We start from the raw sequence: 16,529 nt of genomic DNA on the forward strand, positions 1-16,529 counted from the left end.
CTGTGTCGATAGGAAGTAGGTCACACCCATCGTGCATAGCGCTATAAAGTTCGTATGTGATAATCGAATTAAGTTCCCTCTTCAGCTTATAGTAGACTTTACCTCTTCCAGCTCAACTCCCTCCGCAGACGTTAATGTTGCAGTTGACGGGATAAGCCCACACCCTTTGACAGACGACCATGCTTCCGCAGTTGCTTCTGAATGATCTCACAGTCAGTGATTACATCAGAGGCCTCGTTTTCAGTGTTTTCAATCTGATGACGTTTCGGCGTGATGCCATTCTTTTTACGGAAATACTGAATAATTATGGGGAATAATGTAGTACTTTCGTAATTACTATCATTGCTTATGAATTTCAGATCATTTAGATCAGTTTTCATTTTGAAAATAGATAAAGGGCATATCACATTCTTCACAACAGCTGCAGATTTCGTGCAGTTACGGATTCCTTTTTTGTCTTGTCTGACGCTGGAAAAATTACACGGTTTACGGTATGTGGCAAAAAATTGTATTAGAAGCCAAAGTACCTTCCATTGGACGAGGCAGATTTTCGTCTAACTCAGGTCTTGCCTTTTCAAAGAATGTAGTGATGTCCGAACCACTAGCCTGATGTTTAGAATTATATTCATGCTTGTTTGTGTTTAACTGATTGTTTATGTCAGATTAGTCGTCGTATGCAATCGAAATCGTTGATGAATAAATTATTTCATCTTTCTAACACTGGATATTTGTTTTGCAAATCTCTATTCAGTATGGATTTAAGTTTTTTTTTTTATTTAGCAGTTGGGAAGAAGAATAGCCTGTGGTTTTATGACGATTAACAGCGCAGTTTTTACGAACTTTCAGCGTGCTGGAATAATTGTAGGTCAGCAGCTTCTGTTAATCATAAAACGAGAAACCAGCGAAAGTTGTAAATTTCACCTTTTTCATTCACTCGGTACAAATGCAAAAAACGTGTAAGAAATGTGCAAATGAACAGTTACAGTCGATACAGATTACGTACGTTTCCATCATTTAAATACGTTAAGATTCTATAACTCGCCGTGGTATCATTTCTGTCTCTTGCCTGTTTCTTTTAATTGTTTGCGTTTTAATAATCACAGTACAACGGAAAATCCGCTAAAATTGCAAATTTCACGTTCTTTTATTCATTCGATGACTAGTTTCGGGCCGGGACGCATTTTGAAATCATCATAACACAGTCAAAAATATTTCCGAAAATGCAAAAACCGTGTCAAAAATGTGCAAACGAACAGTTACAGCGCATACAGCTATCTGTTTTTTGAATTTTCGGAAATACTATTTTTGACTAAGTTAAGATGATTTGAAAACGGGAACCGGCCAGAAACTAGACATCGAATGAATGAAAAACGTGAAATAAGCAACTTTGGCTGCTTTTTCGTCGTAGGGGCGTCATTATTAACACATGTACAATTAAAAGAAATAGGCAAGAGGCAGAAATAAAATCACAGCGAGTTAACAAATCTTATCGAATATAAATGACACAAATTTACGTAAGACGTTGTGCTATTGTGTCTGCATCTAGTACGTGTGGAGGGAGCCGTACATTCGCACAGTTGGCTGTCTGTGCACAACAGTCTGAAGGGCTGGGCGGCGGCGTGGTGCGTCCGAGTGTCAATTGTCGGCGCTTCTCAGTCTTGTCAGTCAAGAAGTATGGAAAATAGGTGTACAGGAGACCGCTGAAGCGTGTTTGTCGTTGGTATTTCAATATAAAACTTAGAGGTAGTGAAAAGTCCTTACACAAAAACACGAATTGTAATAAACCTAGGTAGCAATTGATTATGAGACATGATTACTAACTTAGGTGTTAGACAAGGATGTGGACTGTCAGCTATTCTTTTAAATATTTCCATTGACTATATTCCTCGTAAATGGAAATATAAAGTAAACGAAAAACTTAAGAAAACGAATGTGGAATATGTGAATGTACTTTTGTTTGCATATAAATCCTTATCATTCAAAAGAATGAAGGCGGCATCCAAAGATCAGAATACCATCTGATCGAAATATGCTAGAAATACAACTTTAAAATTTCTAGTCATAAGACTAAAACAATGTTTATCCGAGAAAAATATCCAGTCAGATCTCTAAAATCTCTTATTTAGGCGGTGCTATAAGATTTGATTTTGACTCGAATACTGAAATAAAATACACAAATTCCAAACTGTCTATGGTACCATTATCACAACATTGGACCATGAAGTACAAAAAGAGACCATCATAAAATTTTATGAAGTGATGGTGGTTCCTGTATTACCGTATGGTTTACCACAAGAAAACAAGAAAAGAGAATTCAGATAGCAGAGATGAGGTTGCAAAGGAAGACGTAGGTCTGTAAAGGGGAGACGTGATTAGAAATGAAGACGCTGTTGTTATGGTGTTCAGCCTAGACAATAGTTTGAAGCAGCTCTCCAGGCTACTCTATCCTGTGCAAGCTTCTTCGAGTAACTGCTGCAACCTACATCTATCTAAACCTGCTTAATGCTTCTCTTCAGTCTATAATTTTTACCCTTCACGCTTCTCTGCAATACCAATTTGGTGATTCCTTGATGCCTCAGAACGAGTCCTACCAACCGATGCCTTCTATTCGAGTTGTGCCACACATTCCTCTTCTCCCCAATCCTATTCAGTACCTCCTGATTACTTACACGAGCTACCCATCTTATCTTCAGCATTCTTCTGTACCACCACACTTCTAAAGCTTCTAATCTCTTCTTATCTACACTGTTTCTCGTCCATGTTTCACTTCCATACATGGCTACACTCCATACAAATGCTTTCAGAAATTACTTCCTGACCGTTAAGTCTATACTCATTGTTAAAAAATTTCTCTTCTTCAGAAATTCTTTTCTGCCATCTGGCAGTCTCCATTTTATATCGTATCTACTTCGACCATCATGTTGTTTTTCTTCCCAAATAGCAAAACTAATCTATTACTTTAAGTGTCTAATTTCCTGAACTGATTTCCTCAGTATCACCTGATTAAACTCGACGATGTTTTTGTTGATATTTGTCTTATATCCTCCTTCCAAGACACTGTCAAATTCCATTCAACTGTGCCCGCATCTCGTGGTCGTGCGGTAGCGTTCTCGCTTCCCACGCACGGGTTCCCGGGTTCGATTCCCGGCGGGGTCATGGATTTTCTGTGCCTCGTGATGGCTGGGTGTTGTGTGATGTCCTTAGGTTAGTTAGGTTTAAGTAGTTCTAAGTTCTAGGGGACTGATGACCATAGCTGTTAAGTCCCATAGTGCTCAGAGCCATTTGAGCCAGCCATTCAACTGTTCTTCGAAGTCCTGTGCTGCCTCTGAGAGAATTACAATGTGGTCCGCAAACCTCAAAGTTTTTATTTCTTCTCCATGGATTTTAATTCCTACTCCAAATTTTTCTTTTGTTTCCTTTACTGCTTGCTCAGTATACAGATTGAATAACATCGGAGATAGGCTACAACCCTGTCTCACCTCTTCCTCAACCACTGCTTCCGTTTCGTGCCCCAACTCTTACAACTGTCATCTGGTTTCTGCACAAGCTCTAAACAGTCTTTTGCTCCCTCTATTTAACGTCTGCCATTTTCAAAATTTCGAAGGCAGGATGCCAGTCAACATTGTCAAAAGCTTTTTGTAAGTCTACAAATGCTGTGTACGTAGCTTTGCCTTTACTTAATCTGTCTTCAATGGTGAGTCGCAGGATCAATATCGCCTCGCTTGTTCCTACATTTCTTTGGAATCTAAGCTGATCGTCCCCGACGTCGGTTTCTACTAGTTTTATCATACGTCTGTAAAGAATACGTGTTAGTATTTTGCTACCCTGGCTTATTAAACTGATAGTTAGATAATTTACACGCTGTTAGGGATCTTTACATATGTCCGAAAAAAGGGAAAAGCAAATAGCTTCCACGCACACAAAAATGCGAAATGGAAAGTTGCTAGATCTGACACTTTATTTCGCTCTTGCCTTACACTGCACTTAATTCTGCACAAAACAACAAAATTCCACAAATTCAATTTTTTTTTGTCAGGTGAGTTAGGCATCTTATTATTATTCTCGTTATTATTATTTGTGGTGGCTGTAGAGATATATATTTGTTGATAAGCATAACTGTTATATAGCAGATGCTATTCATTTCACACTCACAAATTTATCTGGATCTAAAATTTTTTGAGCATTTAGAGCCGCCACTGTGTATAGATGCATGCATTGTGTTAATAATAATTTCGTGTCGCTCCGAGATCTGGTGTTTGCAGACTAAAACAATGCAAAATATTTTCTTTGAAGCTACTATCCTCACGGATCCAGCAGCTGGAGAGATTTCTCCGATACCCCGTATTTCAACGCTCCCAACCGACCTAACTCTTCCTTTTAAACGACTTCAATTCCCAATCAAAGTTTTGTTTGCTCTAACAATAAACAATTGTCAATGTGTGAGAGGGAGGGAGTAGGGAGGAGATGGCCAGAGAGGTTTGGGAGGAAGGAGGTGGACAGAGGGAAGTGTGAGGATGAGATGGAGAGAGGGAAAGGGGTGGAGGAATTAGAAAGAGTGAGGAGGAGGAGATGGACGGAGAAAGCCAGAGAGAGGAGGAGATTAGGACGTTCATTCAATTCCCATACATATTTAGCAATTACGAAGCATTGCCGTCTACGTTAAATTATATACACAAACGCTCCTCGTCAATCAGAGTATCTTTTACTGAAAAGCGTATCAAAATCCCACAGTAGTTACTGAAATTAGGTGTTATTTCTAAACAGAGAAACGCCACTGTGAACTTTAATTTATTCAGTGTGTTTCCGTAAGACCGTGCAAAAATGTAACAGGACGTAGAGAATGTTTCACTGAACAATTTGAGTTAGAGAAGCCATCTTACGGAGATATGGAAGTAAACTTGTCTACAGCTTCGTCTAGCATTACTGTTTTGCACCTTGTTAAAAACTAGCATGCGTACAGGTTTACACGTACTGTACTGTTTATTTGTATGTACATTCTTTATTTCCTGCAAGGGAACACGGTGGACGAGGCTAATTACTAGGAAGACTGACGTAGGTTTTGTTTACTTTACTTGTCCAATAGGTGGCTCTGTTGTACCGTATTTACATTGTCCCATGACAGAACGCAGAATGAATCAAGAACACGACGGTGCACCGCCTCTCTTCACTGTGGATATCCGCAACCACCTCAACGCTTTATTTACTAGTCTTTGGGTTGTAAGGGGAGGTCCTGTTCCATGGCTGCGAACTCACCTGACCTGGATCCCCTTGATTATTTCCTATGGGGGTATATAAAGTCACTTGCGTATGAAATCCCAGTGGATACGGAGATGTAAATAGATGTTGCCCGTGATGTGATTCCAACCATGCCAGTGGTATTTGTCAGGGCACATGAGAATGTTGTTCACTGATGTGGTTCCATTGAGATCGATGTCCACCACCCGTAGCTGAGTGGTGCCGGCACGGTTGCTCAGCGTGTTCGGTCAGAGGGTTAGCTGCCCTCAGTAATAAAAAAAAACTGAGTTAATCGTTCATCAACGAACTGCCCCGAGCAGATGCAACGAACGACACCGAACAAAATGAGATTTTTTTTTTTTTTTAAGTTGTGAGCGCGACAGACTGTCAATCCTAAGGGCCCGGGTTCGACTCCCGGCTGGGTCGGAGATTTTCTCCGCTCAGGGACTGGGTGTTTTGTTGTCCTAATCATCATCATTTCATCCCCATCGACGCGTAAGTCGCCGAAGTGGCGTCAAATCGAAAAACTTGCACCAGGCGAATGGTCTCCCTGACGGTAGGCCCTAGTCGACATTTATTTATTTATTGAGGTCGATGGCTGTCAGTTTCAGCACATTTTGTTAGACACAGTACGTTCAATGTGTAATGATGGTATTTGCAGTTAACTGTAACTAATATAAATAAAAAAGTACAGAGTAATGTAATTTTATTCTTATTAACTCCTTAATCTGGCTTCTCCGACCCCAAGGTCGCTACTTCAAATTGTTTGGTGGAGCATCCTCTACGTCCTGTTAAATTCTTGCACGCTCTTGTGGAAACACCCTGTATAGTAGTGTATATGTAGAAGGTGGTGCGCATGAATTTCTAATTCAGATCCATATTGAGAAAAATATTGGGGCACCATCTTGGTACACTTGTGTATAACGTGATTGTAAAATAATTCGTTCCATATCATTACTATTAACCACTCAAATGATGCAAGGAACATCAAAGTAACTAACGAGTCACGTGGTTTCGCAGGGACGGCGCACCGACACTGCGAGAGCAACGGCACGTGGTTCCGACACCCTGAGACGGGCGCCGGCTGGTCCAACTACACCACCTGCGTCAACCTGGACGACCTCAACGTGAGTGACGCCCGCAGACAGCCTGCCTGCCAGCCACCCAGCAGAGCCTACGCCGCAGTATTTGGTGTCGCTATCGGTCGCTGTGTTGACAGCCAAGTCTGCCGCCATGGACGATACCAGTCACTAAAACTGCAACACCCTAAGACGACGTCTGCAACAAAAGTCAGTTCGTCATAAATTGCATATCGAAGTGCTATGCATTCCAGTGCAGCCGCACAAGATAGGCTTCGGTAACACCATCTACATACCCTATGTAAATGGAGATTACACAGAACGCTTCTCGTTCGCATTTGAATATACGTTGGTCGCGAGAATATCGTATTACGCTTGGTGTAACAAGAAAAATGTTAACTACAAAGTTCCGCGTTAGTTCCGGTCCCATTGGTCAGGATTCCACGAGTGTCATACAAATACGGAATTGACGGGTTATATCAGGTTCATAACGCCACAGAAAGTCTCATTTCTCCCAAGCGGCTAGCATATGAGAGGACAAACACACAGAACGCTCGGCCACTTGTTACTGTAAAGCCTCGAAACGTACCGTGAGACCCTTCAAAAATGGTTCAAATGGCTCTGAGCACTACAGGACTTAGCTTCTGAGGTCATCAGTTCCCTAGAACTACTTAAACCTAACCAACCTAAGGACATCACACACATCCATGCCCGAGGCAGGATTCGAACCTGCGACCGTAGTAGTCACGCGCTTACAGACTGTAGCGCCTAGAACCGCTCGGTCCGGCCAGCCCCTGAGACTGTAAACGGGACTGAACCAAGAATTGTATCCATGTGGACAGACCACGGACGGTTAGGGCGAAGAACACGTTTGGCCCTTCCCTTGACGCTGCATAACAGAGACGCTCCGACAGTTGTTCTCCCAGAGACAACAGTGGACGGAGCAGTGGCACCGCATCATCTTTTGAGACGAGTCCCAGTTCCTTGTGCTGTACCTCCAAGGAAGTATCCGTGTGTGGTGGCTTCGAAGACAACGAACGTCGCCAGAGTGCATTTCTCATCGTCATATGGAACCGCGACCTGTAGAGATGGCACACACTGCCACCACCTTGCAAGAACCCGCCGGCCGTGGTGACCGAGCGGTTCTACCGGCTTCAGTCCGGAACCGCGTGACCCCTACGATCGCAGGTTCGCATCCTGCCTCGGGCATGGATGTGTATAATGTTCTTAGGTTAGTTAGGTTTAAGCAGTTCTAAATTCTAGGGGACTGATGACCTCAGATGTTAAGTCCCATAGTTCTCAGAGCCATTTTTTGCAAGAACCCCTTCCCCCCCTCCCCCAACACTCGTATTAAACCTTCAGATATGTTTCAGTTTAGCTGGTGAGTCCGTAGATGGTGGTATGTAATTGGTTACGCTTTCTCACGCGAGTTTTGCGATAATTAAGCCAGTCCGTCATCGAACTGACTTGTGAGCCTCCGCTGCTCTTCTAGTTTATGTCCCTTTGTAGACCCGTAGCGGTGCCATCGGGTTATGAAAGGGTAGCACTACTGTCTACGTTTTATTTAATGGCGTGGAAGAAAGTTTTTGGTGCAAATGTCTTTTACACAGGATGCCATTACGGAGCATTTATTTAAGAAACATTATAAAATTAACTAGTTCACACTGATTATACACTCCTGGAAATGGAAAAAAGAACATATTGACACCGGTGTGTCAGACCCACCATACTTGCTCCGGACACTGCGAGAGGGCTGTACAAGCAATGATCACACGCACGGCACAGCGGACACACCAGGAACCGCGGTGTTGGCCGTCGAATGGCGCTAGCTGCGCAGCATTTGTGCACCGCCGCCGTCAGTGTCAGCCAGTTTGCCGTGGCATACGGAGCTCCATCGCAGTCTTTAACACTGGTAGCATGCCGCGACAGCGTGGACGTGAACCGTATGTGCAGTTGACGGACTTTGAGCGAGGGCGTATAGTGGGCATGCGGGAGGCCGGGTGGACGTACCGCCGAATTGCTCAACACGTGGGGCGTGAGGTCTCCACAGTACATCGATGTTGTCGCCAGTGGTCGGCGGAAGGTGCACGTGCTCGTCGACCTGGGACCGGACCGCAGCGACGCATGGATGCACGCCAAGACCGTAGGATCCTACGCAGTGCCGTAGGGGACCGCACCGCCCCTTCCCAGCAAATTAGGGACACTGTTGCTCCTGGGGTATCGGCGAGGACCATTCGCAACCGTCTTCATGAAGCTGGGCTACGGTCCCGCACACCGTTAGGCCGTCTTCCGCTCACGCCCCAACATCGTGCAGCCCGCCTCCAGTGGTGTCGCGACAGGCGTAAATGGAGGGACGAATGGAGACGTGTCGTCTTCAGCGATGAGAGTCGCTTCTGCCTTGGTGCCAATGATGGTCGTAAGCGTGTTTGGCGCCGTGCAGGTGAGCGCCACAATCAGGACTGCATACGACCGAGGCACACAGGGCCAACACCCGGCATCATGGTGTGGGGAGCGATCTCCTACACTGGCCGTACACCACTGGTGATCGTCGAGGGGACACTGAATAGTGCACGGTACATCCAAACCGTCATCGAACCCATCGTTCTACCATTCCTAGACCGGCAAGGGAACATGCTGTTCCAACAGGACAATGCACGTCCGCATGTATCCCGTGCCACCCAACGTGCTCTAGAAGGTGTACGTCAACTACCCTGGCCAGCAAGATCTCCGGATCTGTCCCCCATTGAGCATGTTTGGGACTGGATGAAGCGTCGTCTCACGCGGTCTGCACGTCCAGCACGAACGCTGGTCCAACTGAGGCGCCAGGTGGAAATGGCATGGCAAGCCGTTCCACAGGACTACATCCAGCATCTCTACGATCGTCTCCATGGGAGAATAGCAGCCTGCATTGCTGCGAAAGGTGGATATACACTGTACTAGTGCCGACATTGTGCATGCTCTGTTGCCTGTGTCTATGTGCCTGTGGTTCTGTCAGTGTGATCATGTGATGTATCTGACCCCAGGAATGTGTCAATAAAGTTTCCCCTTCCTGGGACAATGAATTCACGGTGTTCTTATTTCAATTTCCAGGAGTGTATGTTACCTATTAATGGTGCAAGTCCATGGTCTGCCTAATGACCAAATCGAAAGGAATCCTATCGACGACTATCGACTATGGCGCACAGTATGTAACCTGGGCGTAGAATCGGTAAAGTTGTTATAAGATCGTACTTCTTCGGTTATGCCAAAGTTATTCATTTATTTATAAATATAAACGTTTCCTGGTATTGTAAAATTATTTAAATATAGTATTTATGACCCGTAGACTCCTCCTAATGTCTGAGTGGCAAAACGCAACATTTGTTAGCAAATCTGTATTAGTAACGACTACTTGATTCGTGCCAGAATAAATGTACTTTTCCTATGGATCTCTTTTCTGACGTCACGAGCGATTTCAGCCTCGGCACCTCGTCCCACTGGCTCTGAAAGCGTCAGATGGTCAGCCACCTCTGCTAGCCAGTGTGGAACTTACCACTGGCTCCTTACTCCATATGTAGTGCAGTGCTGGTACATTCACTTCACGTATATGACACAGCAAAACTGGAAGTAAAATAAAACGCGCTCTTATCTGCAAATGAGAGGTGCCCTACAAGCTAGACAACATGATCACTTTTATGTGGCAGAACTGGTAATTTGGACACTTGTGTCACATTTCTCACATGTTATGGTCCGTCGCTGTGCCCCTCTTCTAATGTCTCACTGACTAACTTTCAACAAAATAACGCAAGACTGCACGTACTTGTGCCGCCCTGCACTGCCTCACTACAGAGGGTGTTCCACCGTTGCCGTGTCCACCTTATTCTCCAGATCTCTTACCCGCTGGAAATATCCGGTCATGGATTGCTGAGAGAATCGCAAGCAACCATTCGGCAGTCCAGTAAGCCGTGATACCCAAACTGGTTATAGCAGCTGTTGTGCCCAAGGTGGCAGCTCCCTGTGCAAAATTTCTGACCTCGTACACGCTGGAAGCACTTGCTAGCTTCCTCTGTCGTAAAATTGACACGTTCACAGTGGGCCAACTCGGCTGAAAACCTACACAGAATAGAAAACACGTGCGCGCCCCGACTGTTGTCTCACGAACTCGTGTGTAGATAACACTTGTGCACACGTGCCCTGTACTGCGGTGTCGTTCTACTGCGGTGTCGTTCCAGTCTCAGGGCGATATGATTTTTAACTTGGCCGGCCGCTGTGGCCGAGCGGTAGGCGCTTCACTCCGGAACCGTGCGACCGCTGCGGTCGCAAGTTCGAATCCTGCCTCGGGCATGGGATGTGTGTGATGTCCTAAGGTTAGTTAGGCTTAAGTAGTTCTAAGTTCTAGGGGACTGATACCCTAAGTTGTCAAGTCCCATAGTGCTCAGAGCCACTTGATTCTTATCTTGACAGTTGACTGTAAACGGTGTATCGAACAACGACATGTCTGTTATATATTGTTTGTGTGCCCCGTTTAATATATGATATCCATGGTGCCTAGTTGTCAGGGTAAAATAAGATGGGTAGCCCTCCAGAAGAGCAGTTTATGATATTTTTAAGAGGTATAATGACTTACATCGGTGTAAAGCTAAGATACTACCGATATGTTATCGAAAATCGTGTCTTCACTTTTGGAGATGGCTTTCCTACTACTTTAATAGTATTGTTAACGAGTTCATATCTAATTGCGTGCATATATATTTGCACGTTTCTGCTTGATGGTTATTTTCGTACCAGTCGACTGTGTCGCACGTAATAAACGGCTACCTCATTATTGCAGTGATTTCCTTAAATCGCTTCAGGCAAATCCCGGGATGGTTCGTTTGAAAGGACACGGCCGACTTCCTTCCCCATCCTTCAATAATCCGACGGGGCTGATGACCTCGCCCTATGGACCCCACCCCCTCATCACCCAACCAACCAAACACTACTGCAGTTAACTCAAAAACTATTATCTACACTAAAAAGTCATTAGGGTTTTCTGAAGAATTTTTGGCAGCCATTCGGGAATGTAATCACCATTTTTTCCGCAAATCGCAAATAAGTTTTTATACAAGGTTTAAATTCCCCCCAGTAATATTACTTTTTTTTTCCTCGCGAAATGCTGCCGACGAATCCAAGTTTTATTCAGAGAACTCTAGGACTAAATCATAGTTGTCAATAACTCTGAAAAAAACGTATATTTCTCGAAAGTTACGGGCCAACTTCACCGACTCACGATATTCTGCTACAACGCCCAATGCCGACATCGGTCCACATGGTCTTTATGCACGCACATGGGATAATCGGAGCCGCTCCGTTGTCAATTTGTTCGCTATTTGAAGACGTGCAGAAAGGTCGAAATAAGGGTACCCAGCGCCAATGAAAAGATTTTACACGCAAATATTCATGTCAGAAAACAATGCATTTCGTATTCCTTTGGCTTCTGGCATAATCGGATCCAGTCATCCTGAGAGTCAGAAAAATTACAGATGAAGAAGATAAGCAGATGCCACCTGAGATGAAAGATCTGCTTTTCGAACCATCTCCCAGTCGAGTACATGAAAGCAATCGTTTCTGAAAGTAATGACACAAGCGACGATTTTGACTATGATTTCGATTGACAAATGTTAATTATTGAATAAAACATTTTGGTACGGCAGTTTCGATATTTAATTCCTTATCAACGACCTCACAATACTTCATGCGCGAAATTTTACACGAATACGCTAAATTTATAATTTCTGATCAGCGAAATTTGGTCATCTATTTCGAATTTTGATATTCAGACACTGAATACCTAATCAGCTGTTCAAAGAATCTAAGAACACAGATTAATAGGATTTTTCATCCATTTTCCGATTAGAAGGGTTGCCGAGAAAGTAATGTACTATTTTTTTTCTTCAACAGTTCTTTATTGCACATAATGAGAATTACACACGCGAAGTAATAGTGTTTTATCTACTTGCCCTATTTTTCCATGTAATCTCCTGCCCGTTCTATGGCCCTCCAGCGTGAAACAAGGGCGTGTGCGCCCTCTCGGTACCAATTCTTGTCCTGGTGACGGAGGCAGTGGTTCACTGTGTGAGTCACCACCTCATCGTCGTCAAAATGTCTTCCACGAATGACATCATCGAAGGACGAATGACATCATCATCTCGCTGCAACACTTCAGGTGTCAAAGCCGTGGGTGGTCTCCCCGACCGCTGCAAATCGTGGAGCTCCGCCGAACGGCCTTCTGATGACCTCACCCTCCTTGCCCACCGACTAACTGTACTTCTGTCGACAGCAGATGCTCCACAGACTTTGCACAAGCGTTTGTGAATATTCCCCACAGTTTCTTTCTCTGAAGTGAGAAATTCAATGACAGCTTGTTCCTTGTAACGTGCCGGAGGGAACACGTTAAACTGGATATACACGCCGGCCGCGGTGGTCTAGCGGTTCTCGGCGCTCAGTCTGGAGCCGCGCGACTGCCGCGGTCGCAGGTTCGAATCCTGCCTCGGGCATGGATGTGTGTGATGTCCTTAGGTTGGTTAGGTTTAAGTAGTTCTAAGGTCTAGGGGACTGATGACCACAGATGTTAAGTTCCATAGTGCTCAGAGCCATTTGAACCATTTTTTGAGTATACACGAAAACAACCAAGGGAAATACTGCCCTGATGAAGGTGTCTTCTTTTCCCTATGAATTTTCACTCATAAAAATAGTATCGTATAGTAATGTGACTTCATTTCATGAATAATTTAACACAAACAGACTTATTTCGCTCAATACTTAAATCGGCCCTCTGGGCTGCCTAATCATATTTAGTGATTAATTTTCCTATCAAAAGTACAAACACCTGATGTCGCAAAATTTTGGTATGTCCTTTCTTCTAGGCATCTCGTGTACATCGAGCATGCTTGGTTCACAACTATAATTGCGATAAACTTCGCTACAAAAAGACTTGATAATACTGAATTTTCACAGAACTTTGCATGGAAAATTTCACAGTAGGCCCGAATATCTTGACGGAAACTTACTTTCTGGAACCTGGAACAAATCTACTACAAATACTGCAATCAATCTAACGTTATCTCAAAGCAGCTACCACATGAAAAGAAATTCTCATTGAATAGATAACCGTGACTCCTTAAAACTTACCGTCCATCATTATAAGATTGTAAATGGTAACTGTTTGCACCATACCGTGATGTTGAGAAAGTCAAGACAGAGACTGTGTTATAAGATACTTGTGGTCAGTCAAGTCGGGCAACTAACACAAATCGGCCTACAAAACCCACCTAAGCCACAGCGCATGCGCGATGCGCGAGATTCTTCAATGTTCTCTCGTGCTCTTCGCGCAAATTATCGGTCCTACAGCAAAAACAAATAGGATCTTTCTTGTATGAAAGTTAATGTACTTCAATTTTGTATCGAAATATGTTCTCGGTACAGACCACGGATTTGTTATTCAAGAAAAACGTTCAAAAGTAAAACTCAAACAAAGTGAAACTCCGCCGACCCCCATTCATTCGTGAAGAATTTTTAGTATGTTTTTCACACACTACCTCCTTCAACTGTACAAAAAGTTTTGACTTCACGAATTACTTTCAATATTCGGCCTTGTTTGGTCTTATTCGAATCGGCTATTACGACACCGGTTTATTCGGTAATGTTATTGATATAAACTTTTCCGTGAGGATTTTGAAAGAAAAAAGTTCTGCAAACATACAGATCTTATAATTAAATTTTCCCTGAGACATTAAAGTCCCATGTTTTTATACAATAAAGGTGGAAGCTAAAGAAATGAATTGAAATCTGTGACATGGCAGGGACCCAGGAACTAGGCAGTTACACTGACCATTCCACATCCGTAGCACTATGGTCAACATAGCTGCACAAACCGCCCAAGTCTAGTGCCCTCAGGTACACAAACTCAAATTCAAAATTTGTATAGGTGAGGGTATTCGACTTGCGTAGTTTGGCCATCAATGTTGGTCATAATGCTGCGAAAGTTTAATGGTCAGCCTCGTAAGCAAGAAGACCCGCGTTTGCGTCACAGTCGCAGCACAAATTTTAATTCATTTGTTCAGCTTCGAACATTATCGTAGATAAAGATGAGACCTAAATGTTTCAGGGAAAATTTAATTATAAGATCTATACCATCATACGTAGTACAGGATTTCCCCATTATGGGGTGCTATTCCGATGTCGGAGAGCACTGGAAATAGTGACAATGTAAGGGAAAGATAAGGTGGATATGTGAATTAGAGTTTGTGTAGGGGAGGGCAATCCACTTGCATAGTTCGTGCAGCGCTGTTGATCATAGTGCTTAGTGCTTTCCCAGGAGATGCGGCGATTGACTTCATGTCAGAGGTGACTGATGATGAAGTCCGCGATGCGATCCGGGCAGGAACCATCAATCGCTCCCCAGGACCAGACGGTCTTCCCCTCGAATTTTATCGCACCTTCCGTGATTTGTTAGAGTCTACCTTCACCTCTATCTGTCGGGAACTGATGTCTCCGGAAGTACCTGTACCGGACGCTTTCATGGAAGGAATTATTATTCCTGTACATAAACCGCATGGTGGCAACAATAATTATCGGCCCCTCACCCTCCTTAACAGTGATATGAAAATCTTCACTCGCCTTTTGGAGGCACGACTTAAAAACGATGCCCGATATGTTGTGTCGCCAGACCAAGCATCTGTGGGGGGGATAATAATATCCGCACGGCTTTATGCCGCTACAGGGATACGATCGCCGTTACCCAGGCACAACGCCTCTCTGGGGCACTTGCGTCTTTGGACTTTAGTCATACTTTTGATAGGGTTGACCATTCATTCCTTACGGCCGTTCTCCACCATATGGGTTTCCCAGTCGCCGTTATCACGGTAGTGATGCGCATTCTGCGGGGTGCCTCTTCCAGGATTATGTACAATGGCAGACTCACTCCTCCGATAAAAATAGGTCGATCCGTACGTCAAGGTTGACCTCTATCAGCGATTTTGTACGCCTTTTCCTTGGAATCCTTGCTATGTGGACTCAGACAACGTTTGGTAGGGTTGACCATAGATCGATACCGATTCTGTTGCACAGCCTATGCTGACGATGTAGTCATCTGTTTACGTAATGCCGACGAGGTTCGAGCTGTTTTGACGTGGGTAGCGACTTATGGTGAGGCGTCGGGTAGCTCTTTAAACGTACGTAAGTCACAAGTTATGTTCATTGGCACGGGACTTCCCGTGGAGTGCGTTACACCGCTCACCACCGTCGATACCATTCGTTGTTTGGGAATAGATTTTTCATCTGATCTCCGGCGTTCAGCCACCATCAACTGCCGACGCCTCCTTTTAATGATCAGAGCAGGTCTTATGGACCATCGCATCCGATCCCTGGATATTCTCCGACGAGCTCGATATGTCAATGTATATATATCGCATCCCGAGTTCCCCATGTAGCACAAGTTCTACCTTTCCCGCTTACTGTGGCATGTCGCATGTTGGCAGCGATGGCATCTTTCGTCAGCTCTGGGCTATTGTTCAGAGTTAACTATGCAACCCTTACTCTTCCCCGTGAACGAGGTGGGATAGGTCTGTTTCACGTGCTGGATAGAGCTCGCGCCCTATTTGTCAGCTCCCAGATGACGGTATGGACACGTTGCCCAACGAGCCTCACTGGTCTCCTCCTGTCGGCATACTCGCCGGTCTCACTGTCAGCCCCAGTGATGATCTCGGATGTTCCGGCCCAGTTTCATTATATACGATACTTCTTTCTTGAACTCAGTTATCTACGCCTCACCTTACCAAGACAGCTTTTACTCAAGACAAAGGCAGTATACAATGTCCTCCAATTAGGTCGTCCACCTAACCCGATTGAACAAAAGTTCCCCCAGGTTGACTGGCGTCATGTATGGCGCGCGGTTTTCACATGTTACCTTGACACGAATATTCAATCTGTCTGGTACCTAACTGTCAATGGTAAGCAAATCAACCAATCACGCTTTCATCGTATCCACCTCGCCGAATCACCTCTGTGTTCCACGTGTGGAGTGCCAGACAATGATGAACATCGGTTTGTTTGCGGACCGGCGGCGGAGGTTTGGCACTTGATTCGTCGTATTGTCGCTTTTCTAACGCGGGACATTCCGGATCGGATTACTCCCCTTTTATTATTATTTCCGGAACGTAACTATTTTCCTCGGACAAAGACCAATGCAGTGAATTG

The 16,529-nt window shown here is 44.4% G+C and overlaps 1 protein-coding gene across 1 annotated transcript in view; it reads left to right on the plus strand.

The window, feature by feature from the left end:
* LOC126251709 (calcitonin gene-related peptide type 1 receptor-like) overlaps positions 1-16,529 on the plus strand; it is a 609,959-nt gene that overhangs the window by 483,180 nt on the left and 110,250 nt on the right. The window contains exon 4 of the mRNA XM_049952302.1: positions 6,256-6,362. Within this exon, the coding sequence (XP_049808259.1) occupies positions 6,256-6,362 (107 nt within the window). The remainder of the gene's footprint in view (positions 1-6,255; positions 6,363-16,529) is intronic.

The sequence above is a fragment of the Schistocerca nitens genome, chromosome 4 (assembly GCF_023898315.1).
Source record: "Schistocerca nitens isolate TAMUIC-IGC-003100 chromosome 4, iqSchNite1.1, whole genome shotgun sequence".
In the NCBI taxonomy this organism is placed as follows: domain Eukaryota; kingdom Metazoa; phylum Arthropoda; class Insecta; order Orthoptera; family Acrididae; genus Schistocerca; species Schistocerca nitens.